The sequence below is a fragment of the Simochromis diagramma genome, unplaced genomic scaffold (genome assembly GCF_900408965.1).
Source record: "Simochromis diagramma unplaced genomic scaffold, fSimDia1.1 OVJJ01000602.1, whole genome shotgun sequence".
In the NCBI taxonomy this organism is placed as follows: Eukaryota; Metazoa; Chordata; class Actinopteri; order Cichliformes; family Cichlidae; genus Simochromis; species Simochromis diagramma.
The window spans coordinates 550,702-578,279 of record NW_024387040.1 but is presented as its reverse complement, the minus strand read 5'-3'; the positions used below and the strand labels follow the sequence as shown (position 1 = coordinate 578,279).

Here is a 27,578-nt window from a genome sequence, read left to right as displayed (position 1 = left end):
TTAACCAAAGAAAGAGTGTGATACGGGTCCCCTGAATGAACTCAGAGTGTTCACAGCAGCTATCATAAACTTTTGATAAAACAAAACAGTGACTCCGTAGTGGCAAAAAACAAATGAGGGCTATTCATTGCTGATACATATGAGCAATCTCTCTTCCTCAGTTGAAAAGGCCACCAATGGCCTGATGGCTTTGCAGTCATAAATAAAACAGAGGCTGACTGTTTGTTCTAAGGGAAGCATTAGTAGTTCATGATCTGTTTTAAGGAGACATTAGTGTTAATATGCCTTATGCCAAACATGAATGGGCCAATCCGCTGGGCATTTTGTGACTATCCTTCATAGCAGCTGTAAAGCTTGCTTGGTTTTCTTTGGCTGAGAAATACATTTGTCTGCACTTTCCTTTAAATAATGCATGCAACTCGTGTGAATTGTCACATACTACATAATGGATGTTTACACAGCAGCACGAGCACTTTAGCGTCAGTTTGGGAGGTTCACTGGAATCGACACTGAGCGATGACAAAATGGGGAAGTTTCGTACTTTTGTTCAGGTGAAACTATATGTAAACATTTGTTTGAAGAAGCGCCATACCGCACTCCGCATTAATAATTCAGCCTTGTTGAGCAGTGATGCCATCTGTTAGATGAAACTATTACACAGACCATACTTTATCTTGCCAGCTTAATGGTGTTGGTCATGGGTTGCCACAAACTGTCAGAAATGTCCTTCCCCAAAATGTGAAATTGGATAACTCACAGTTCCTGCTTCTGTCATTCATGTCGTATTCATGACAGTCATCTTGCCGCTCTCGAATAATGAATTGTGTGCTATCTTTCAAATATAAAAAGTTTAAAACCGGACGCGTGTACTTTCACCCAGTGAAAGTGAACATGAGGAGGTCATCTGACACCAAGTGTAAGGGCTTGCTGTTAGGACCTGCGTCACTATCGCCTTGGCGACTGAGGTGTAGCTAACCATAAAGAGGGAGGATTCTGACTTCACAAGGTAACATACCTCTTAATCCTAAGTAATAACAATATCTATGTATTCAGTTACTGTTATGGTGTGCTAGTTCTTTGCAAAAGTTTGGCTTAATAATCCATTCAGATCAAATTACATAGTTTAGTGAAAAGCCTTCTTACCTGCTTTTAATTTACCTGAAGAGGAGCAGTTTGACAGAACTCAGAAAAAGGGATTGTTTCTTATGTTACTATGAATTTATAAAGTGCAAAGAGCACATTTAAAGTAAATATGCTGCAAAATGTTAAAAAGCCTGGCCCCTTTTTTGACTCTTATTGTCAGCCGTGTGAACTGTGTGTTTTGGGGGAGACTGACGGTTGTCAAAGAACAAGAAAAGGCTTCTGTCTGCAAGCAAATAAAATATTCTTTGGTGCGCGATGCCCTGTCTCTTTGTGACTATTGAATTACAGCCCCGATCCGTGTTTGTGGAAACGGGAAAAAAAATGTCAGGGAAGATTTCAGGTCACACCATGCCTCAAAAAAAGGGGAAGTGCCTTGTCTACTGCAAACACTGATCCCACTGTCATTCTGGATTAGGGGCTGATTGAGCTTAGCTGACTAGATGACAGAGGAGATGGTCTTTCTCAGGGCGAAAGAAGTAGATGGAAAAAGGTTGCAGGTCAAATATAGTGACATTCCTGAGGAACAATGCACACACTTGCGGTATTTTTAATCAGTAGATCCATTGTTCATATTAGTGCTGTCACTATTTTAGACGTCTAGGGTAAAGCACAAGCTCCTTATTTAATATATTCAGTGTTTGAATTTATGCGAATAAAGTTTAACTCTTAAAAAGTTTTGAGAGAAAACCTTTAAAATGCTGCTTTGTGTGGAAAGGTCCAGAAAAAGTCGTGAAAAAGTTCTTTAAAAGCCGAAATATTTTCAGTTCCAAAATTTAAAACAGCAATCAATCGACGGCAGCGTTGTCTTTTTAAACTCTGAACCGAGCTGCTTGTTCCCACCATTTTGCTGTGATTGAACAGTTTTGTGGTGTGCAGGTCAAAAACAAATGCAATTGCAGGAAACCGTATATAGATCATTTAGCTGCACCCTGGCTCGTGTCGGCAGAGTGTGTTTGCATGGGTGTATTGCTCAGTAAACACATGAGTTAAATTAACACAGCAGAGAAGTCCAAACTTCTTGTCCTTTTTTTTGGATTGATACTAGCAAAAAAAAAAAAAAAAAAGTCCAGAAAGTGCATGAAACTTCCTGGACTTTTGGGGTTTGTTGTGCAGTGCTGTAATATATTCACATATGGCTGTTGACGGAAAGCAGAAAAGTGAGCCAGTCCTTTATATGGTTAACAAGAGTACTGGCAATCTCAGTATTTGGCAGGGGGTGTTCAGTTTTAACTACTAATGGACTTATTTTTCTCACAGCATCACAATTTTACAGCCTGTGTAAAACGATTGCACACACACACACACATGCAAACACACAATGCCAGAAAAACAGTTCACCAAATTAAAAACAGGAATGTTAGGGTGTCTTTAATTCAATAAAATACACATGTACAGGAAATGCTACAAAGCACCTCTTTATCTAAAAGTATTATCCTTCTTCTGGTGATAAGCGCCATTAGACACAAATAGATGCAGCTGGAAATGTAGCTGAAAAGTTTTACTCTCCACAGTTGTTTACGCGATCGCTTTTTCCTTTTCTTTTTTTGTTCTCTTTTTTTGTGAGCCGTGATAAGGTGCATGGATATCCTGTGGTCTTTGCCTAGTTAATGTGCGCGGACCGCACACTGGCTCCGCTTTCACTGAGTTATTACGTCGAGTGTAATTTGAAACAATTACAAAAACACTGGCCCACTTGTTACAACACTCATTTTCCCTCACATATACAAACCACAGATTCAATAGCTTTACATGTTTTTCAATCACACCCAGTGGAGCAGTGTTCAGTGTGAAAAAGTATAGCATTTCATCCTAGCTCGCATGGTATGGGATAATCTTTCACATTTTGCCTGGGGTTTGTTTTGCTATTTCAGCAGAAACTTGTGCAAGCCATGTGAATTACCATAGGAAAAGACGATAAAAATACCAAATGATATTGTATCAGATGTAAATGAATAAACACTTTGAATAATCAAGGCAAATAATTTGTTATCTGTGATAATAAATGGTGTTTAGTGTCCTACATTCTCTGAGATGCATTGCAGAGATAACGGTTTTAAGCACACAAGCAGGAGGAGAGTGTGTAATGCTGTGTGTGCTGCAGTAAAGGCTTTCGTATGCACATTCAAATAAACCTTTTTTTTATCTTTATAGCTCTAATAATATAGGCGTGCTTTAAATTAAGAGGCAAATTTAACGTTTGAAATTAAGTCAATAGTAGCATCTCTTTGTGCTTTTTATTTATTTTTTAGTTTTTCATGAGCCTCGGTTTAACTTTATGTTTTTTTCCACCATTTTTCACACATTCTGTTTTTTTAGGCCTGGTCTAAGTTCAGAAATCAGGGTCAGCCAGTGATGATCTTTTGCAGTTTGTGGAGATGGACACCTTTGGCAGTGTGAGTACAGTTTCACTTCTGGCCCTCATAACAGTGTGACTGAACACAGCGAGGTCAAATCCTTGTACCTCCAGCTCTCCCTCTCTCTCAAGGTGCTGGAGCAGCCTGACCATTGACATTTAGCATTCCTCTGTGCTGCCTCTGGGTTTTCAATGGGGGGGACTGAGAGATGCAGAGGCCAGTGCCTGGTTCTCAAGGGTAAAAACAAAAAGGCTCTTGAAAATCCCAAGGAGTTCCCATGATCCTAGGAAAGACCTTGATCCGACCTGTGTTAGATTTCCATTCCATGGATTAGGACAAAAAGAGCATATTTGGCTCATATTTACTGGCATTATTTTGGTATTTGTTTTGTATTTTTCCCTGGATTGTGGAATTGCAGCGTTTAGACGACTTATCTAAAATTTTGGCAACAATAAGAATTTACAGATTCTCTGCAGTTTATGTTTTCACATCCATTCAGAATTCATGCCCTTCAATGACATTTCTAAGTCGGTACAAAAGCTTGTAGTGACATTTTATGGTAGAAAGTTTTCAAAGTCATTTTTCAAGGTTTTTTCCAGCAACATACATAATCTGTTAGCATCAAAGGAGCACACATGCATAAATAATTGACTAATTCACTTAAAGGGGGCCAGCGTAGATTAATTAAGCTTGAATACTAATTATGTTTTCTGTCTACACCAACTGACGCGGTTGTTGTTTAGAAGAAACTGTTTGGTGGGTCACAATTACCATGCACATATAAGGCTGCTCTATAAATTGAGACGGTTTCACATTTTAAGGGTAGAATTGGCTTTGTATGCTTTTGAAACAAAATGCTAACCTTATCTATACTCATTTAAATAGAGATGCTTTGTAGATGTTTTAATTATTCTTATGACATTTTATCAATATAACCATTTTTTATTATGTGGATAGATAAAAAGAGACTTTGTCAACATGAAAACAAAAGTGGTCATTGATTTAGCAAGGCTCAACTTTTGCGTGTCACATCGTTTTATTGCATGGAGTTATGATGTGTAGTCGCACATATATGTATATTAATGACTTTACTCGCTGTGTGTATCATGCCCTTGGATTCAAACTGTGTTGATCAAGACAAATAAGAAATTATTTTTAGGTACAAGTTGGAGCTCAGTGAAGACACAAAACACATTATGGGATCTCTGTGTAAAGCTCTTAAAACTCTTGTCACTTCCAGAATCACTCTTGTCCCTGAATCCTTTGCCTAGTGCGCAGGGTGCTTGTCTGGAAATGGTAGCTTTAAGTAGCTCAGTGAAGACAAGGTTTTGCTGTCTACTCTCCCCTGGCAAGCAGCGCGCAGGGACAGAGGAAGACAGCTCAAAGCTGGGGCCTTGTTTACAGCTGTGTGGGGAAGAAAACAGGCAGACGTAAATGAGGGTTGACGGTTTCATGAAGCACAATTGGTTGATGGCAGATTCAATGTGACTGGGCTGAACTGGGCGATGATCCGTACAGTATGCAAAATTCACTTTCTAGCTGGTCTGTGCCCACCAGCCCCTAGCAGCGAGCGGTCTTCCCCAAGCCCTTCTAGCTATGCCTTTGAATGCAACAAGAACTGAACAAGGCATTGTTGTGCTCAATTCCTTTTGACAACAATCACATTTAAAAAGAAAGAAAGGGAAAAAAGTCACGATTCTCCTTTTTTGTCACCCGTTGTAAATTATTTTTTTCCCATGTTGGCTGCAAAGTAAGCATTTGGTGTGCTTCACAGTGAAATGAGGTGGAGTGGGTGGATTTAAAGGGGCATATGCAGATGCCTTCAGATGGGAAGAGAATGGGCCTGTTGTGCTGTGTTACTATTTACAGTATGGCTGTTGTGAATGGTATAATACATCCAAATTTCTTGGCGTGTAATTTTGGTGCAGCTCCAAAAGTTTAACACATGTTTGTGCAAAGTCACAGAAAACAGCAGAAACTTTGGCTTGGGCTGGTTTTCACATTTCTCATTGTACTGCATAGTAAGTCCTGCACCTGACCAATTAGTTGGCTTTTTTGTTTTTTTAATGAGTCCTTTCTTAGCTTTCATGACAGAGAGTTTTACATGGCAGGATGTGCACCCAGAGTCTGGGGCTACCATATAGAGTCTAGGCTCTTTACTTGGTTACCTTATATTCAAATTGACACTTTTATTTGCAGGGCATGAAGCTATCACACTATGCACAGTTAGAAACATGGGAACTTTTATAAATCAGAGTACTACAAAATGTGCTTTGAGGACAACCAGTGTAAAGACAAAGAAAGAAAAAAAGAACAGTGCCAAAAACCCTTCATGTTATGTGCTTAAAATGTAAAGTCTGCTATAAATTATGAAGTGAATGATATTGCAGATATTTCTAATTGGGCTGTTAGCATAAAAGGTGGCTTCATCTTAAACGTCCACTCTTCAGATGGTTTGTGGTTCAATCCCCAGCCACATGCCACAGTGTCCTTGGGAGAAACATTGAACAATAATAGCAAACACCTGTGTTGAAAGGACTTATATATGCAGACTATTAAAGATTATTTTCCTAGTCTGAAAATCAATTACAGTAGCAAACAAATCTGAAATGTTTCTAATCACAGTATGTGTTGTTAAAAGGCTGAAAAACAAGCTTTTAGTGTCAAGGGGGAAAAATGTAGTGTGGATGGACATTATTTTATATTTAGTCATTAAGGATTTCCGAATTGGCTCTGAGGTTCCAATAACAATCAGCATTTTAATACCATATAAAGAATGCAAATACCATTTAGCTTATTCAAATCACTGATTTAGTTTGCAGGATAATATTATTTAAGTTGTCTGGTGTACAAATGAGGAGTGTGTGCATTTTTATTAGCAAAAAAAGAACTGTCTGATTAATTTTCTTCTAATTGTTGCAGGGAATGTCGATAATTTGAGTATGCACCTGAACATTAGTGCAGAAAGTTCTGTAAATTGTTTACTGAAATGTAAAGAAAAAAATCAGAGAGAGAGAGAGAGGAGAAGAAGAAGAAGAAAATGAAAGAAACGACATGGAGACATCTTCACCAATGCCAAATTTGTCTCTCATTTTTGTATGTGCAACTCAGAGAAAATGATTGGTACCCAGTCGAAAAGAAAATGGTTTTTAAATAAGTTACAATTAGATAAGCATTAATCTCAGTGGTATAAATGAATGTCTTGCTGTAGGGCTTGTTGAATGTAAAAACAGATTTACAAAAACTCCTCTTACCAGATTGGTCTGGAAGTAGTCCTCTGCTATTTTAATTGCTCTGTCATTTAGAGTTGAAATAAGCCCTCCCCACCCATTCTGCCCCTTGATTTTTCCTTTGAAATTAAATATTGTATACAAATACATGCTGTTCATGGGCATGAGCACAGTTCATCACTGAAATCTGCATAAAATGATGCTTAAAAAGCTCCATACGCTCTGAGCAACAAAGCTCTTTTATATGGCGCATTCTTATGTAAACATATCAATAACAAAAACAACTACTTATGCTTTTTACCTCGGCTTTCTTATTGTTCTGCTTGTCCGCAGAAATGAGAGAAATGTGGGAGTGCGGGGTTTGTTCCACATACTCTTGATTTCAAAGAAACCCATACTTTCTCTCTTATAGCCCTTCTTCTTTTTTCTTTCCACTTCATACCAGTGAAGACCACCTACAACTCCAAGTCGGAATAGTGTTCACTTAGCCTGTCTTTGTATTCCCCCTGCCGCCATTTATATTAAATTTGTGGCATCTTCAAGAATAAGTCCTTCATCAAAAATCTGTCTTTACCAAATGCAGGAGACCTGACATGATGTTATTTAAACACCACTTCTCTCCCTCCTTTGAGGGTTTTTAGGTTGAGTTCATGTGAATGGAAGTAATGAGAAGTGTGCCTGGATTTCCATACTCATTTGCACACCGAGACGGTGTACTCTCATGCAGCTTGTGCAGAAAAAAAGAAAGAAAGAAAGAAAATGCATAATTTTCCAGGCGCGAGTGTTGTTGCCCGTTCTTTTTAGAAACAAGGAGGGAGTATTTTAATGTGACCTTCATTACACATTCGTGTCAACTTTTCTTATCTATTTATGATTAAATTCTTTTCCACTCCTGTTGTTCAATTAGTGCTTGACCCCTTTAGCGGCGATGTAAATTAAATGACATTTCAGTGTCGTCCCATATTTAAAATACTGCGTTAGTTGCGGATCATAAATGATGATCTTCATTCTGCAGCTAATTTATTCATTTAACAATTTCCCTCCAGAAGTTACAGCAGAAGGCTCTGCAGCAACCTAAGCAGAAGAAATCCAAGTCGGCTGAATTTCTGATGGGTGAGTCCTGCTTGATGAGTTATTGCTCATAATTTGTGTAAGGATTAATTAACTAATTACAGACAAATGGCTTTGGGCTAAATTTTGCTCTTGCTTGTCAGGGCGCAATTTGTAATTATTTTAATCATTTCTTCTTCTCCTCTTTTTTTTCTCCTCCTCCTGCAAGATTCTGATTTAATTTTAACCTAATTGTGTTTTAGCATCATTCGAGGAGGATGCGCTTGAACATTTTGGGGCAGTCAAAGCACCAATAGAATTCTGTTGTTTATAAATATGCCTTGTTTTTTTCTTTTTTCTTTTAATGACTCACTTTGATGTAAGTGTTGTCCCGGCCCTGCGTGTCATTGTATTTTCATTTATGTTTCTATTTATTCTGTCAGGGAGAGAAGCGAGAGCTAATGTGGTGGGCATTGAAAACCCAGCCTTTGATGGAGAAAGAAGCACCGAGCGTTCCATTCCTCCGGTTTGGCTCGGGAGAGAAATTCGAGGTGACAGGCCAGATAGCACCCTTGCAGCTCACCAAAAAAAAATGGAGCCGCGAGCCCCTGCCAAAGAAAGAGGTGAAGCTTCATTCTTCATTAGCCTCAAATTTGTTGACAGTAGATGTGTTCCTGATCTAACCTTTCTCTCACTGCCTCTTTCCTTCTCTCAGTCTGTAGCTTTCCATTTGGGGGGCCCTTGGTCCCTGCATTCCAAAGCAAGCGTGTCCTAACAAGCAACCCTCGTATAACTTCTTCCTTCGCTGGAGAACGCTACAGTAGTGGGTGTTCTATCTCTATCTAGAAGTACCCTCGACACAATCAGCCTTGACTCCCACTCTCGGCTACATGCCTTGTGGTGGGCTGGAGTCATAGGAGAGTGCATTTACATACGCTACTACGCTATCGAGCCGATCCGCTGTCTGTGTGGTGTACTCACAACGCCCCCAAAACACAGCTTAAGGCCAATCAGGCATACGAATATGCCCCCTTATAATTCAGTATGTCAGAGAGAACTCTTGAGGAATGGGATGGTAAATTAGGATGTGTTCGAGGTTGTGAGTGTGCCAGTTTTCTCGGGGATGAGTCACATGTTAGATTCTTGATTTAATATGGTTTATTTTGCTTTCGCTGTGTATGGCTAGTAATTATTATCTATTTTGTCATTATTTTTTATGCACAAGAGGCAGAGCAAATCCTGGGTGGAAAATAAAGTTCATTCTCAAGTTGCTCTGGAAAAGCAATCATCTTTTTTCTTCTCTCCCACCATTGGCTCGCATTTGGTGTGAATTAAACACTGTCAATATCCATTATAAGGATTTGCAAGGTAGGCGACCAAATCTGGAATCAGAGAGCGAGCCCCATCCGTTCAGAGAGGAGCGTTACATCTGACTGCCGGTAACTCAGAGTAGCGCTGCAATTGGACAAGGGAAGCCTGCTTTGATGGACTGCCTTCATTTTTACATGGACTTGATTAGGAAGGCAATTTATGGTTGCTGAAACACTGCAAATAAATAAAATTGAACATGCACTGAAGAATTTATAGGCTCTGAATCCACAAACTATGAATCAGTGGCACGCAATAAGCACTTCTGACTTGTGTGCCTTTACTGGAAGATCCAAACAGAAAATGTTCCATGTTTGTGACACTTTGGCCTTTTCCAGACTCTTTCATTATCTCTTGGTCTCTGCTAACAGTATCTCTGGCTGCCAAGAAGTGCTAGTTACAGATATTGTGCATGTAAGAACAGATAATTGAAATTTTCATTAGAGAGATGAATTGGAGGGCAGCCAGACTATTTAGGTAAATCACAGCTATGATTCAAAAGGCGATTCACGAAGCTACTACCATTATGCAAATTTGTATTTGAAAAAAGGGTTTCATAACCTCAGAGCTATTTGCGGAGAAATTGTTCAAACTCTCTGCTAACAATGTACCAGGATTTAACATGTGAATTTCACAGTCAATTTATGACACCATTGAAGAGTCATGTAGCAGCATGACTCTTAATAAGTATTTCAGTCTGAGTGTTTAAGTTGGAGTATGAAAGAGCAGGAAAACCTCATGCAGATATTTTACAAGAACACAAAAGAATTTCTGTGGAATTTTTTTGGGGGTAGTGGCCGAGTGGCCAGTGGTCCTTTTATGCAAACAAACTCGCATTTTTATGCAACCAATCACTGAAGCCCTCAGACTTCTATAAACGCGCCTTGTGTGGAATATATAACATGACTTAATCCATTTTCCCCCCACAATCTGAGAAATACAAGTCAAGCAATTTAGATTGGAGCAAAATATTCAAGGCTTGCAATGATAATGATTCCAGGGGTTAAAAAAAAGCTGTAGGTGGTGTGTACCTTTAATAGAAAGTGCCCCTGAGCCAACTGATTCCCATAAACTCTGTGGAGCAGACTTGATACCCATAGGTCAGTGATTGCTAATAAGAAGTCAATGAGACATGGGCTCAAGTTATTTTCCTTTGGATCTGCTCCCCCAAACTTGCCTCCTTCTCTAGGCCGCTGACCTCGGAGTATTTAGCTGGTATTGTCTTTGAAATTCCAGGTACTTTTGGGCTTGTAGACTTTCTCATTAGTTCCTTTTGAACATGGAAAACATATGGCAGTCATATTTAAGAGATTGCTTGCCATGACCTTTTGCAGCATGCTAATTAGGCCCCTGAGCACCGCAGGCCGTGGAGAGGTGCACTGAGAAACCCAGGAGTCTTTTTCCCAGTTCTTTCTCTGCGCCTCTGAACTCCTGTCTCATCTTGGCTCTGCCTTATCTAGTAGCAGCCACTACCACTGCCCTTCGACAGTGTGGGTTTCAAAATTAACATTTTGCTTCATGTGCTTCTAATAACCACTAACCTGAACCTGTACAACTCCCTCCTTCCCCTCCCTTACCACCCCGCCAACTCCCAATCCCTCTTTCTCTCATTCGCTTTCCTCATCGTGCACTTTCCACAGGAAATGAACGTGCGCAAAATTACTTTGACCCGTCATCGACAAGGCAGACGGACTCGGGGCATTGCAGGACGACTGGGGTCAGCGCTGAAGATGAGCTGGAATTAAGTATGCCATTCTCTGTCATAATGGTTCTCCTCGGTTCATTAAAGAGGGGTGAGAGAGATCACTAGTAACAGGCTGCCATTCGTGATGCCACGGCGGTCTATGTAAATACACCAAGTGATGGCATCACTAGATTGGCTACCCAAGTCGTTGTCATTGATGAAGGTCATGTATCATTGGTCAGTTTTCATTTCACAGTGGCATTTTCTCTCCCCCCCGTCAAATGACACGTGCAGAGCCATATCAGGAGTTTGCAGCCCCCTCCTAAAGTAGGCCTATTAAAGGCAAGCTCTTGGGAGCCAAGTAATATGCATGTTATAATGAAACCTGGCTATTAATGGAGAAGGCATTTCACCTGTATCTTTTGGATATCACTGCCGTGTAATATCAAAGGATCCACCAAATCAAATCTCATCACATGATGACAGGCCAGCTAACAGGCATGTTAATGCTCCCATTTCATTACCCCTCTACATACACTTGATTTTCACCCTTCCCCACGACTAATTTGCATGTTAAGATGCAGTTTAGATTGAGTTGGCTGATAAGCAGAAAGTAATTATTAAAGCACACAAAAAGAAATATATTTCTTTTTTTGGCACCATTTAAATATACTTGTTTGGATTTACAGAAACTTTCACTGCTGATGAAAAGAAACTGTATGAAAGAATAACTGCATTGCTGGATGACGAAGACACCTTCATTGACTTACCTGGTATGTATCCTCTATTAGCTATACTACAGTGATTTGTGGGTCCTTGATTTATTGTGATATTTAGCCAAATTTCATCCAGTTTTGCACATTTAACCTATGTGTATCACTTAAACTAGTTTGCATGTATTTGCTTGTATTGCTGGTTTAAATCATTGGTATAATTCACAGACATGCTGGTTAGTGTAGATAGTGCAGAAGCACTAAATTTGTTTTCAGATTTTAGAGATACATCTTTCTGTTAACTTCCATCTGTATTAAAATATCATTAAAAACACAATTTTGTGAACAAGAATGTCATATTTTCTTGTGTGTTCTACTTTCTAATGTTAAATGTAAATAACAGAAACCATCCACCCAAAAATATGATGCTGTATTTCCCACTAAAAGCAGCACTACCATAGAACAAAGAGTAAACTAGAAAGGGACGCTCACCAGCAGACGGTGCTTTCCAAGCAACCCTATTGTCTCACAGTAGTCGTGCCTTTTCTCATTAGCTCAGTTTCATTTAAATATGTAGCCATCCAGGCAATACTGAGATGGTTTAAGCTTAGCATTGTTCTGGGTGAAGACAGTCATACCAGATCCTGTTGACATGACGCACATCTCTCTTGTAATTCCAGCGCACAAGTGATGGGTTTAGGCCCGCTTCAACACGGTAGAATTTAGCAGGCTTGTATTATTTCCTATTGTTTTGGATTTAGCTGTACCACCGAGATTAGCAACCCCATCCATTGTTTTGGAATGTTCATGAAATCCCACAGAGAAAGTAAAGAGGATCTTGGATTAAGAGTTGCTTCATGCAATAGGCTGAGAGAAAGGGAAGGAAAGAGAGACAGGGAAACAGAGAGAGAGAGAGAGAGCTTGTACTTCTGTACTGTCCAACACTACTGCCAGTTAGCACTTTACTGAGCTACAATAGACTTCAAGACAATGACCTTATGCAGTTGTATGGATGCCTCCCACCGGTGTAGGCTTCAAGTGTTCTTTGCAGAGGGCTCAGAGTATGTCAGTCCTGATCCTGACATTTTGTGACTGCTTCTCAGGCTTTTGTTTTGGCTTTTACAGCCTGTCACAAAGCACCATACACATTTCACAAGAAAGAACCTGAATAAAACAAAACATTAATGAAATGGACAGTGGCCAGTGTTGGAGCTTTTTTTCTTTCCTTCTTTAAGAAAAAAAAAATCCTGGAGAAGTCTTGTCTGTCTGCCTCGGATCTTCAGCTCTTCTTCTTTTTTATCTTGATGAATTCCTTTGCTTTGGCTTGGAGATGAAAGACCACAAAACTGGTATTCTGGTTTTCTGTAAGGTGTTAGGCGTCGCTATCAGCCTCTATGTGAAAAGCATTAAGCAGTTTTAACAGATTTGGCTCTTGCACACGTTGGACTGCACACGTTGAATATAGAGATTGTTGAAGAATACATCACATTTCTACCAATGAGCCAGTACAGCAAAACTGAAACAGAAACAGCGAGCATGATAAGCTACTGCAAACAATGCCTCTCTCCATTCAGTAATGATTTTTAGGTTACTAACTTAAAACTACTTTGCATATGTTTTTTTCAGTTTAGAGGCTTGGTCCCATTTCAGTCTGGGCATGTTAGATTAGCCTAGCCTGTAGAATGCCTTTTACTGAAATAGAGCAATTTGATGAAATGTGCTATATTCATTGATTCATCCTATTTTTTTTAAACTAACTAAAAAAATATATTTTTGTACACCTCTTATAATAAAAAAAACTAACATTATAGGATTCAGCATTTCTTTTTTGTTCCTTCTCTAAACAAAAGTCCTGCCTCAGTATAGTTTTAAGCCAAACATGTGGATGTGTGAATTGAATATGATGCTTTTTGACTGTTCACCATTGTGTTTTTGTACACACTTCCACTTCAGTACATCATACTGTTTGCAAACATACACATATCTATCAGTTGTGCCTGTTTCTGGATGTGCTAAATATGCTCATCCATCAGTATGTGAATACATGTTCCAGTGTTTACGAGTGGAAATCCGTGTGCGTATGTGTGTGTGTTTGTGTATGTCTGGTTGTGCGTGTGTCTGCACATGCCCACTGATGCGAATCTCTCCAGGTACGCTGCTAGCCTCCAGGGATGAGGAGGTGTTGGAGGTGAAGGCGGGTGATCTGGTGCTTCAGCGGCGACTGCTGCTCCACAGTGGTGGTGATGCCTCGGGCTCCAGGCCCTCCCAGGCCCATACCATTGCCAAAACCCAGGCTGAGGGTAGTACTGAGCCGGGAGGAGAGGCTGGACTCGAAGCAGGGAGGATGGTAATGGGCAGAGAGAGCACTGTAAAAAGTAATGCTATCCTTTTATTCGTTTTAATGTTGATTGATCCTATACATATATACATAGTACTATTTTATAGCACTAAATTAAACAGATTATCTGATTAAAACAAATATATATTGGAGAGCAGAAAATGTCTCATAAAATCAAAGTTAAAGGTAACATGATATTATTTCAGCATTGCAAAATTAATTAATTAAATTCAGGGTTGCATGATTGGATCAATGATGCAATGGGAGACTTGACATAATATTCAAAGAATCATGCATGCTTTGGTAATATTGTAGTTTTGTTAAATATTAGAATGCTTTTGCTGCCTCTGTAATATTTCTTGCAGTGAGGACAGTTGAGGAGGTGATCCCCCACTACACCCAGCAGCTGAAGGAGCGTGCGCGGCCTGACATGATCATGCTTGGCAGCCTTTCACTGCAGCAGGTCAGCGCTACAAAGAGGAATATCTGTGTCATCATCCCATATTCACCAGCACATCAGCCATGTCCATTATGCTGTGTACCAGTGGCTTGGCTAATGGACATAGAGTCTGTGCATGTGTGCATGTACGTCTATCTGTTTTTTGTCTCTTCACATGCCTGTTTGCAAAGTGAGTAACTTCCTTGGCTTAATTTTCTTCTTCTCATTTTCTATTTTTCTTCTTTTCTATGTTGTCCCAAACCTTCCCCCCCTCCCTTCTCAATCCATTTCATTTTCTTGGAAGATGGTCTCAGCTGAATGCACTCATGTTTCTTTTGAACAGCGGGCATTCAAGGTACTTCAGAGGTTAGATTACTCATTCATCCTTGACTCAAAATTAGAACATGGATTTTAAATCGATATTCTATTCTACATATGATAAGCTCAAACCATTAATTTATTTGATTTATGCAGACTCTCTTCTTCTCTCTTTCCACTTTGTTGTGCATTATTATGCATATTTGTTTCAAACAGAAGCTGAATTTCCTCTGTGATTTACAATTCTCACGGTCTTTTCAGGAAAAAAATAAAAGATCATGACTACTTTTCATTTTCCAACTGAGGATTTTCTGAACTAGCTTTAAGATCTGAAGCTTCTTTCAAAACAAGTGTTTGCATTTGATCAGACAGAAGAGAAATGGGAGTGGATAGAAGGACAGCAGGTTCTCATTGTGTAGGCAAATCTAGGTTCCAAAGAAACACATTAATGCATATGTAAACACAGGAATGCAGGACTTCCATCCACTGTATTTTTAGTTCTAATCCCATTTGAAAAGAGAGGAGAGAGAGTATCAAGTTACATGAATAGAAAGTAAATGTAACCGGGAAACAAAATACCCAACAATGACTTACTGTCACTCCGAAGTCACAGCAACAGTTGACTCATCTTCCCTCACTGGATAATCAGCGGCATCTACTGTGTACTGTATCAGTAGTGGGATCGGTGTTATCTTATTCGACAATAATATGTATGCGCTCTCCTACTGTTTCCACTCCCACCTCCCATTGAAAGCACATTATCCACCAGAGATTTCACATCTATTTTAAAAATAATAGCGTTTTTCTTCTTTCTCTATTCTGCCGCACAAAGCCGCTGCAGTGCGAGACATTGTCACTTAGCAGTGTCAATGTGTCTGAATGGGGAGTGTGAATGTGCTGACTGAATGTAAAACCGGCAGAAATACTCATCAAACGCTACATGTCTTTAGGGTCTGGCTCGGTATCGATTGCCTGCAGATTGCATTACAGTTGCTCCTTGTGCTTAATTCTGCCATTATGGTGCACTGCACTGTTTCACAAAGCTGCACCCAAAAGAACGCGTGCATGTGATTTTGAACATGTTTTCAGCAAGTGGCTCAGAATGGACCCCCGAAGAGAAGCGAGTGGGCAAAGAGAAAGAAAAGACTAATGGCTTTCTTCACTGGTGATTTTAAGGTAAATGATCATGTATTGTATAGTGCAGAGCAGAGATGTTGCTGTTTTGCTACATATGAGAACACAACATATCCACTTTAAATTAAAGGAGCCCGGTTCACAAAGAGACAGGGATGAGGCAGTGAGACCACAACCCATGATGAACACACTGCTTCCGTGGTAAAGTCCAGCCCATTTCATATTTCTTTCCATATGTAAAATTTATGTCACATGACTGTAATCATTAATTGTGTTGAAAGCATTTGTATTCCCACTGACGTTCGGGAAGGAATGTAATTCATGTGTCCCCCGCATGGCTTCTCTTGTCGGCAGACATTGCGTTGTGGGTACTATGGCTCCGGGGCACAGAAATCTGTCCATGTCACTGGGCTCGGAGGTGCATCAATTCTTGGTCCATCCGCTTTATTCAGAGATCACACATCACATCTTGAAGCGAGAGCCCCAAAGGCAATCAGCTTAGCATGTTTAAGTTTTAAGTAATTACGGACTACCGCGCCGGCTGACACGATAAAATCAAGACACCACTGTACACATCAGCATCTCGTCTCGCACCGGGTTGTATTATGGGTGGGTGGCAGTCGGACACCAGCCCTGTCAGATGAATGTGGTTTGGAGTTTAGCGAGATGACCTCCTCTCGACAGCCTTGAACCCTGTAAATTCCCTCTGATATCAATGGTGGGTGGCTATTAGACATGGGAGACTTTCTATGCATCACCTAGGGCTACATCTGCCTGAAATTGAATGAGAAATTATTTCACTTTCTCTCTCTCTCTCTCTCTCTCTCTCTCTCTCTCTCTCTCTCTCTATGCCTGTGAAAGAAAAAAATTAAAGAGCAGAGACACGGAGCTGACTTGTGGTTTTTGTAACAAATGTGTAATTCATTTGTTTCCACTGTTTCTAATTTAATGGAGGTTGAGTAATTGCATTAGGAAGCACATTGTGCCTTGTTGTGAACTGATGAAAGCACATGTAATACTTTTGATAGGCAAACAGAGAGGAGGGAGTGAAGGAGAGAAAGAAAAGAAAGAGTGCTCGCCTTTGATGCGCAGCATTTATTTGCTGAATTATCCTCCCTTTTACAAGCATCTTATCCCCAGTCACAGGCAGGCCAGGGCCCTTGTGATATTGCTTTATTTTGAGGAATTAAGAGAGGTGGCGAGGAGACAGAGCGAAGCAACCGCTTATTACATTACCACTGATAAGATTGAAAGGCAGAGAGAAGAAAAAGAGGAGGGGGAGAGAAAGACAGAGAGAGCGAGAGACAGTGGAAAGTGTTTTGTTGTGGTGTTATTAGATTGAGCCGCTGTTGGCTACAGAGTGGAACAACAGAGGGTCCAAAATGCAGGTGGCTGTTAACAGGGTTAGCCTCTTGTGTTTGTGCGCATCGCATACAAGTGTGTGTTTGTGCACGTAGCAGCAGCGACATCGAAAGCCCGTCACTCAGAGCGTTGGGGGAAGGCCAAGAAGAAGCGATGGCCAAATACAGCCAGATGACAGAGCTCCCAGAATCCTCCTCTGCAGCATCACGGCCCCTGTGGCAGGTAAGATCTGTTAGAGCGAGCCACACATTCACCGAGGACAGAAAGCATGTAAACAGGAAGTGACATACCCTTAATCTGTAAAAGGGTGGTCTCGCAGGAGAAGATATTGATCCTGAAGTGTTTACAAATAACCACAAAAAACAAAAGTGAATGATGTAATTTTGTGAAATCCTGTAACCTGTTAGAGTATCCAAAAAAAATCCTTTATTTTCTAGATTTTCAAATGTTGCTCCTGTATGTGCACACGCCTGCGCAAAGGCGCATATATTTGCAATACAGCGCTGACTAAAACAGTTTTCCTTATACAGCATGCTAAACAAGTAGTCACAATATCACTATATATTGACACAATGTATTTTTACGTAGCATATAAAGAATCTTTTTTCTGTGGGGATGCTGTCTTTGGTTTTTGCAAAATAAGTAGGAGGAAAAGGGAGCCTTTAGAGATGAAAAAGGGGGGAACAGAGTTGGAGGAGAGAAAAGATAACCGAGTAGGAAAGAGAGAGAAGGGGACTGCAGCTTTAGTGGTAGCATCACCAGCTGTGGGAGGAGTGTGCTGTTGTGTTGCATCTGGGGATGAGGCTGCCATGCCACCGTGCTGGCTTAAAGATGTAATGAATCTTCAGTCGGGGGCTTTCCTTCCAGGGTGACAACTGGCTTTGAGGAAGGTTGTAAATGCAGGGGAGATTGTGGTATAATTCCTCAGACTGGCGTTTGTGCCCCCCAGTCACCATTCGATTATCTCCCAAATTGCTGTGTTTCACTGAGATAAAGATTTTTTATGGCTTGCTGACTTGAAACAACTAGCACAGGCAGAATAGGGGGCAAAAGAGGGAGAGGGAAAGAGAGAAAGAAGAGAAAGCAATGGCCAAACCTGCCACGCATAGTAATTTCCTTTGGTAAATGACAAAATCTTTGTTTATATGACATTTCCCTAAAATCACTGCAGCGAGATGAATCTGAAATATAAAATGTCACATTTGGCATGCAAAACTATGAAAATATATTTCTGTGCAAAATTCATGGAGGCATTTAATTTAGAACGTGTTTAATAACTAAGGCAGCCTGCATCAGTAATCCTGCCCGGAGGTCCCAAAAAGATTGTCATATTTATTCTCTCCTTTCTTCACCCCCCCTCCTTCATTCCAAAGCCAAAAAATTTTAAGGGTAAATGTTCATTGTTAATTAAGATATACTAATTAAAATGAAAATAATTAACGAGAAAGCTTAATCTCTGAATATTAGCCCATACTTAGAAAGAAAGGAAGTTTTTGTATGTGGCATTTCCTGTCTCTATTAAGAGTGCATTTTGTGTGATCAGTCAATGTGTGGAAAGCCCTGAAAAGATATTTCAGTGAAAGGACGGCCGCTTGCCAGCAAAACCACGGAGGATCCCTCGCTGGAGCCTTTGATCTCATCTGTAGGAGTGCTGTAATGTTATGGCACTTTAGGCACAACTCAAGCTTGGGGCAAACAAACCACCTCTGATATGGAAAATTGGCTCACTTCACCTTTTACCTTCACCTTGCTGTCTCGACTGACTCCTGTGATGCCTGTGCAAGCATGTGGGCTTGATAATAACAATGCTTACAAATTGGACACCGGTATGACGTTATTATTTTTTATTCCGGTGCTTCTTTATGCTCCTTTCTCCTCCTCCTTCTCTTCCTTTCTTGTCTGCATGCATACATCTCGTTCCAGTGTGGGGGTTTGGAGGTCTTCATCCCCTCCTCCCAAATGTGAGATGTGTGGGCTAAACGGCTTTGCCACCAATTATACTAATTTCGCTTCTGCCTAAATTGTTTTAGTTGTTTTGGTATGCAAAGATGCTCACAGAGGGGAGATTGCGGGGCATTACTGCAGGGCTCAGCACACACACCCCTGCATTGCCTGGCAGAGCAATGGGGATCACCAGCCCTTGCTAGGTGAACGTGTGTGGTGCGTGACTGTGAAATAGCAGGGAACAATCTCAGGTACAAACAGCACTGTGTGAAAGTGCGTGCATATGAGTATAGACACTAGCCCCTGAGTGATGCTATATCATTGATTGGAACTGAGGTCTTTAATTGCCAAACACTCAGAATTTGCCCCTGGCGACTGGTTAACATGGTGTAAATTTGAGCACATAAAATAAATAGGAATTAGAAGTTGGACCTTAGATAATGTCAACACTTATTTAGGATAGGATGATATGTTGAGTATCACTGTGCGAATTGTATTGTGGATTTATTTACCTTCATCTGGCAGCAGGATTAGGTCAGGAGAGCTGCTTAAAACTTCAGATGGCAGCTTACAGATAGGTTACAAGTAGTTAATATTATAGCAATGTATCAGTAGTCTCATGGTAACATAACTATAAAGTTGTATTACCCGACAACTTAGCAAAGTAAGGACCAAATTTCGTGCTATCCTATGCTATAGGTTGGTAGATAAACAGTAATATCTTGATGTTAATGCATAATTATTTCAATATCAAAAGACAATTAATCGCATAATATTCTGCATTTGCAGCGGTATATTGTTGGCATGGTCACTTTTGACCATTAATACACTAATCAGGGTGAGTATTATTTACATATTAACATTCATCTTGATGCATGCTCAATCATCCAGGTAAGTAAATCTCCAAAAGTTGATTCTGTTCATCTGGATGAGCACAAAAACGCTACGTCCAGATATTAACATTCAGTTAGCCATTTTTGCCAACGTCATATAGATTTGGTTACAATGGCCATGTACTCACAATGCTGTTCTTAATATAACACCCCTGCAATGACACAAAAATATTCTCTACTAGCCAAGAGTAGAGAATATATTAACAGAAACACAGAATATGCATTTTAGCAACAAAGTACTAACATGTGTGAAATATAGTGGGGGGGAGGGGAGTAGTTGCAATCCAGCTAGAAGCCTGCAGTAAATGATGTTATGATGTGAATAAGCAGAAGTAGATGGAGTCAAACTATAAGCTCAACTTTTCTTCTAGTTTTTAAAAGTGGTATATTGGCTAATATATATATCACCCATAAGACAGTTTCTCCTGCTGGTTTTCAAATGATTATAAAATATGCAGTTACTGGTTAAATAAAATAAATATATATTTTTAAAAAATGACATGTGCACATAAGAAAGCTTATATTCCGGCTGGTTGTGGTGATCTGTGATTGCTATCAGGTGGCTGCAGTGCTGCTTCCTGTTTGATGTGTGAAATCAAAATGGCAAATGCTGTAAAGTGGCTTATGGTGCATGATGTCACATCACACACACACAAACATGCACATGCTCCACAGGGTCTCATACTTTCCAGACTCCCTTGCAAGTGCCCCTGATGGAACATGAACTCATGAGTGGAGTTGCTGTAATCTTAACCTACACTTAAACTAAACTCAAATATGAATTGCATTGAAATTTAGAAACAGCACATAATTACATTGTACAGGTTATTACAACGTTGCCATGCAAAGGCAAGCAATGGGCCAAATTTACTGTTTGTGCTAAAAAAGTAAATAAATTGTGACTAAGATCTGGGGTTTCTGTTTAAACTAGATTGACTTTTCATCCACTGCTGTTCAACAGATGCCATAGGACACAAAAGGCTAAAAAGTATATACATTGTCGTCTGATTATGTTTCATTAGAACAAAATAAAAATGACTGTCTAGCCTGCTTAGACTATTACTCATCCTAAGCTCTGAAACAAGGCACATGTCACCAAAGCAAACAAAGGCATTTGCAAGTGGAATGATGTAGCCTGAAGGTTAACGGGATAATCTTAGTAACACAAGGATGGCTTTTTTTTAAAAACCAGTCGTCTGAATGGGGAATCTAGTTTCGTTATCAAGGAATGCTGGTATTCCCTTGAGCAAGGCCTTGAGCTTTAAACGCTGAGGGATTGAATGGAGATATGTAGATAGGAGATTGTGACTTTACTGAGCTTGTCTTTAGTGGAATCACATTTGAAACACCTGTAATCTGAGTATTTATTTTTTGAGAGATAAAAATGCAATTCTTGTTTGAAAGATATACTCGTATGAGGGTTTTTAGTTTGTTTGTCCATCTGTCTGTTTATTTGTTTGTTCTAATGATGTTGCCACCAGCATTAAAGTAAGGACAATATTTAGGTTACATGATAAATAATACAGACGTTAAGATGCCATTTGGCAAACTCCTCAGGGGTCTCATATATCCTCAGCAGTCAAAGACACTGTTGACAGGCAAAATCTATTAATATAATTATTAATTGCCCCGTAGTTTCCTTAGCATACAAGAATTTATATTTATATTTAAGTATAGAGAAAAGCTGTTCAAATAGAATTTGACAAACTTTATTTACACTCACAGTTATTTACAAAGTTACAGAAGTCTTGGTTCAATAAGGGTGTTGATTAAATAACAGTATTTTCCCTAAGAAAATATTTTTATACACAGTTTCCACGAATAAAGAAAGATAATAAAATCAAGCCTGTACTTTTTTGTAGGCGGACCAGAGGAGTGCTCCCCAGCACGTGGAGGTGTGTGTGCGTTGCCTAAGAGCCACGAGGGACAGACTTCCCAGGGGTCTCTATACTGTCAGAGTGGCACTTCACAGCCATCTAGGGGGTCCGGCTCTGGCCTGGTGCAGTAAGAAAGGGCAACATGTTTGGGCAGCGTCTACTGAGCCCACTGAGCATCGGGGGCGCTTCTACGACATTGACCTCCACATTAACCAGAGTCTGTTCATGGTAGCCACAATTTCACTTTGTATAAGCTGTGTTTAAGCATCAGGGCAAAGCATGGGGTGTGCTCTAATGGGGTGATATCCACTGAGCTCTGACAACAACAAAAAAGTTTTAATTTTAGTGTCATACGTCTTTTCTCTGTTCACAATAATACAACAACACACATCAGGGAAAATACACACAATCTGTCCCTGGTTGTGACTATTAAGTGTTAAGAAATAGTATAAATATAGTACAATTTTGTTTTGCAGTTGACAATTGGAAAACTTGAATTTAATTTCTATTTTTTCAAAGAAAAATGGAACTAAATATAAAATACATCTTTTACCGGGAAGCAATTTTGACACTGAGGAGGCAAGAAATTAAATAATATTTATAAATTGGTCAAACAATAAAGCTGCACGTGCTAAAACGACAGAAGCTACAACACTACATTTCTGGTGCTATTTCAGAATTTCTCTTTCTTCTTCTGCCTTTATTTTCATCAGCTGCAGTGAAGATGGAGCAGTTTCTACACTGAAAGGGTTATGAGAAGTTATATTACTGTAAAGGCAGCGTATGAAAATATGTCACACACAGCCTCTAGGTTTTTCTCTAGGGATCCCTATATGAATAAAACAACAACTTCTCAAAGATGACATTTAATCCATGCATGTAAATCAAATCCAATATCAATTATTCATTCATATAGAAGAAATAATGTTTTATTGGAATAAAAATGGAGCACAAATGGAATGAAACATTTCGTTTCTTTCCTGTGTGTCTTTCAGCATCTGCCACATGCTTGAGCCGGATCAAGGCAAATAAAAGCAAAAATAGAAAAGTTAGGCAGAACTGACAAAAATATGTATTTGAAACATATTTTTAAAATTGTCAGCCTACATTTCCATTGCATAATAGATGACTAAATATGTTTTCCCGTTTGGTTCTTTTATTGAAACAACACAGCAGATTACATTAGATGAAATTATGCACATTTCACAACCCCTTTCCTAAACCTTTGGATATGAAGGAGCGGATCTTCTATATAAGCTGTGCTAATCTTTAAAAAAAACCCACATACTTATTATAGATGGTCGATATTGACCAGTGGATTAGAACTCTTTGGTTTATTCATTCAGTGATGTGTGCACGGTACAAAAGATTCACAAGCAAAACCTTAAAACAGAAACCACTAAATGCAGTGTCCCTCTTGATCCCATAGAGTCTCATACAGGCTGAGAAAGCATTTCTTCACTGTTGTGATGGCAACTCTAAAGGCCTAGCTGGAGCATTTAGCACATGTGGACACTGTCAGCGTGCTGGTGGGTGTATTCACTGAGCTAGAGCATTCTGATAATATTGTCACAAGCTCCCATGAAACATAAAAGATGGGGTAAAATCTGGCACGAACTGAAAGCAAAACCTGGGCTCTGCGTCAGAGGTAAAAAGAAAGAGGAAAAAGAAAAAGGTTTAAGTACAGCATGGTAAATGCCTCGTGTCACTCTGCCTTCCCCCCTCTCCTCCCCAAGCCCTCAGCTGTGCTTTATAGACAAACCAGTTGTTGTTGTCCTCATTGATAGTAGTTGGAACGTTGATCAGATTTGTCTGAGACTACCAGGATTGGCTTAGCTGGTTTTCTCTCCGTCTCTCTCGCCTCTTGCCCACACGATAGCGTGCGATTTCAGTGGAGCTTGCAGTGCCTTCTAAGAGGAAATGAGGAATTAGTGATGGTAGGAGGAAGCCAGGAGCTTATTTTCCTTTCCTCTTTCTCCATATCTCTCTCCCACTTTTTTTCATTCACCCTTTGCTTTGTGTGTCTGGGTTTGGATTTAGACAGAAACAGTGCCGCTTAGTTTTGAAATGTCTTGGATATGCAGAAGAGTGGGAATGCTTGAAAAGAGTTGAGAAGGGCCGGGACTCATTTTAGAGTTTTATACCGAAAAAGGGAAAAAAAATGATCCACATTCTAATTAAAGAGGGGAGGAGGGGAGTGGACAGGGAGAAAATTAGGAAAGATCCTTGGAGGTATATGAATTTATTCTTGTCTTTTCCACTTTTTAAATCTTTTGTCATGTGTTGTGCTTATTGCTAAAAGATCACTTTTTATCAGTTTACTGTAAACTGCACAACTGTAGCCGTTAATTTCCCCTCAGCACTTTAAAAAAAAGTCAACCTGGATATTTATAATAGTTTAAGTAGATCCTCCATAAACAGAGGAGCAGAAAAAACTCTGAAGCACATCAAGTCTCACAAACCTCTCACCACATACGCACATATGGCCACGTGTCTACACAAAGGCACTGCGCGCGCACGTAAATGACTATTTATGCAGGTCACATTTCTTACAGTAAATGAATAATATGAATATCCTCAATATCTATAATCTCTGATATTATTCCATAAATTTATGTCCTGAGTCAGACACTACTACCCATCATTTCACAGGTGCATACCAAAGGCTGATTTACAGGGGGGCGGGGGGTTGAAGAGAACGGGATACAAATGATTTATGTGTTAAAACAAGTCCTCTGCATTTTCCATTACAACTAATAAAGGGATAAAATATTTCCACCCAGTGATGGATGATGTCGCACGCACCTCACTGTCAGTTCATTTTTTAAGCAAACCCACCGTTCTCTGGGTAAATAAGAATGTATGTGTTTTCCATTGACTGCTAACCACTAACAATTTTTGCTTCGCGCAAGACACCCTTGATATTATCAGTCTGATTGATGATGGCTTCTCTGAATCACAAATTCGGTAACTGTCAGCTCACGCTCTACAACAGCAAACTCGAGTTGCCCTCTTCGCAGTGTTTGATGCCGCAGTCTTTATCACGCCGACATCTCCTTTTAGGCAATTTTCTGAGCTCGATGGGTTAGAGTGGCAGTTTAGAACGATCCTGAGACAGCAGATAAGTTACGGGAGGATTCAAGTGTAGGATGTAGATTAAAAGGCAGTTAGCATGAGATACTCTGCTGTTGATGTGTCTGCATGTGTGCATGCGTTAATGCATGCGCCCTGCAGGCATGTGCGCTCAGCTGACTGAAACTGTGAGCAACTTTCTTCTTTCCTTATATTTCTCTGTATGTTTATCCAGGTCTTACCTTCCACCTGTAATATCATCCCTTCCACGGTGCTGGTTTTCCAGCTGATCACAGCACCGGGAGACAGAAGTCACGTCAGCTCTGTGTTGGCCTGGGCACCATTTCCTGCTTGTGGGCCAAGTCTCGGTTTGGTCGAGGGCAGGTGAGTCAAAACCACTGTGATGAACAGCAAAATGATCTTGACGTGTTTCCCTCTGTCATTCTGCGAGTTTCCCCCTGACTCAGTCCAAAGACAAGCTCTTTAGCTTAAGCGTGTTAGTTTTTAGCATGTGCACCCTGCCTTTCTGCCCCCCCAGTTACCCCAGATAGGATAACTGGTAATGAAAATGGATGGCTGTAATTCATTTTCAGAGAAAATACCTGCAGTCCAAAAAAATGCAACCTGCAACTTTTATGAGTGTTTCTCATCAACATTTCTTTGTACAGTGACAGGTTTCTGTTATGTGCACAGGTTCAAAACGCCACTGGTCAGGGGCGAGCCCAGCACACAGCTGGACCAGTTTAAAAAGATTGAAGCCCTCATCTCCTCTGATCTCGACCACTGGCTGTGCAACCTGTATTTTCAGGTGTGTGTGCAATTACGAAACCCCTTGTTCACATGTTTGTTTTGATGACGCGAACCTCTCGATTATTCTATTTAAATTCGTAATTGCGTGCAGGTACAGTATGTGCGTGTTTATTTCTTGGTCTCAGTTATAAACCATGTGCTTGTGTGTGCCATTTTTTTTGTGTCTTTTTCACTCTGATCCTCTTCTTTTATTTGGAATGTTTAGGGGGCAGAACGGTGGATCTGAAAAGATGGGGGGTGGATTTTTGGATTTTCAACGATAAAAAGCTTTTACAGAGAAATTGAAAATTGGCCCCAGAGAGCAAACAAGAACCACATCTTTACCCAGCAATTCTGAAAGCATTAGAGCTGATGCATTGATTAGATTAGTAAACATCTTAATTGAATTAAAAACCAGAACAAAGCTCTCTGTCTTGGATTTGCTTCTTTATTTGTCCCTTTGACTGTGACATGTTGTTTGTATTACTGCATTATCATTACTGTTGGTACGGTTGCTTTGATTGCTGTGGGATATTTTTTTTGTATCTCTGCATATGCACAGCACAACAACAAGCACAATATTCTTGTCACATTTATAGATTTAATTGAATTGTTTTACTGCACACTCTGACAAATGCTAGTAGTTCTCTGTGCCTGCAGTTTTGAACACCTGTAATGTTATTCATACAGCAAGATGTTCTCCCACAAACAATGATGATGCAATGGAACATTATGCACATAACCACTGATTATTACAAGCTATTAATGTTCACTGAACACATATGCAGACCTCTGACACACGCAAAGCAGGCCTGTTCCTCTTCTGTTTTCTTGTGTTTTAGGTAAAGAGACTCCCACCTGGAGCATCTCGGGGACCAGAGCACTGCATCACTCTATCGATCCCCACTTCTAAACAAGCTATCATTCCCCAATCTGAGGTCCACCAGAACCAGCTGCCACTCCAGCCCAAGCCCCCATCGCAGCACCAGCTCTGTCCTCAGCTCGTTCATCCCCAGTCCCAACAGCAGCCCTGTACAGACCCCAGCTGCAGAGCGGGAGATCCCTCTGTGGTGCATTCTCACCGGGGGTCCCCTCTCAACCTGTCAGCTGATTCTGCTTGCTCTTCCTCATCTCTGCCAGGTAGGGCTCCGATGTTACAACCCCCAACTATGCCACAGTGTGGAGAAAATGTCACCCTAATGTCACCAACACTGGGAAAAGAAGAATGACAGGCCTCCCTTACAGCAAAGCTCCACTGAGGTGAATGTGCTTGAGGGTAGGGTTTGGTAGGGGAATGCTTGACAGACAGACATTATATTTGTTTTCTCAGTTAGATTATGTGTAAAATATATAGACTCGAATGTTAGTGTTAGCATAGGCAAAGTATCGTGCACAACATTAGCAGAACCTGATAGTTGACAGACATTTAGATAAATAAAACCACCACTTCAGCAAGCAAACAAAAACCTGGCATGTAAAGTGCTGGTTAAATAAGTCCAATCAAGCTAGCTATCGGTGAACAGTGGTTAGCCTAGCTGCCATGATTAGCACAACAAAGGTTTTGGAATTTATAACCACATTTTCTTCTTTATATTCTGTGTCCAGCTGAGCCAAACTAAACATTTTACATGCTTACATGACCTGGAAGACACACATTGCTGTGTTTTGCGGTCTGGCTTTGGTTCACTGTGGATGACTAACTTATAATTACCGAGTTCGAGCTATAAAAAGAGCTATATAGCAATTTTCTGCCAGTTGACCGAAATTCCTTCTTTAAGTTCAATACATAGTAGGTGCTTACATGCTGCAATGCATTTCTAATTACCATCTTAACTTCATCTGCCTTTTTATCCACAACTCACCATTTCAA

General features: G+C 40.2%; 1 protein-coding gene across 1 annotated transcript in view; it reads left to right on the top strand.

The window, feature by feature from the left end:
• The first annotated feature begins 893 nt into the window (after positions 1-893).
• ofcc1 (orofacial cleft 1 candidate 1) overlaps positions 894-27,578 on the top strand; it is a 79,599-nt gene continuing 52,914 nt past the window's right edge. Inside the window, exons 1-14 of the mRNA XM_040044284.1 lie at positions 894-3,536; positions 7,774-7,840; positions 8,221-8,400; positions 10,786-10,890; positions 11,519-11,602; positions 13,693-13,917; positions 14,246-14,343; positions 15,727-15,813; positions 15,902-15,972; positions 17,232-17,355; positions 21,833-22,075; positions 25,155-25,303; positions 25,613-25,727; positions 26,551-26,848. Coding sequence (XP_039900218.1) covers positions 3,519-3,536; positions 7,774-7,840; positions 8,221-8,400; positions 10,786-10,890; positions 11,519-11,602; positions 13,693-13,917; positions 14,246-14,343; positions 15,727-15,813; positions 15,902-15,972; positions 17,232-17,355; positions 21,833-22,075; positions 25,155-25,303; positions 25,613-25,727; positions 26,551-26,848 — 1,864 coding nt within the window. The 5' untranslated portion in view covers positions 894-3,518. The remainder of the gene's footprint in view (positions 3,537-7,773; positions 7,841-8,220; positions 8,401-10,785; positions 10,891-11,518; positions 11,603-13,692; positions 13,918-14,245; positions 14,344-15,726; positions 15,814-15,901; positions 15,973-17,231; positions 17,356-21,832; positions 22,076-25,154; positions 25,304-25,612; positions 25,728-26,550; positions 26,849-27,578) is intronic.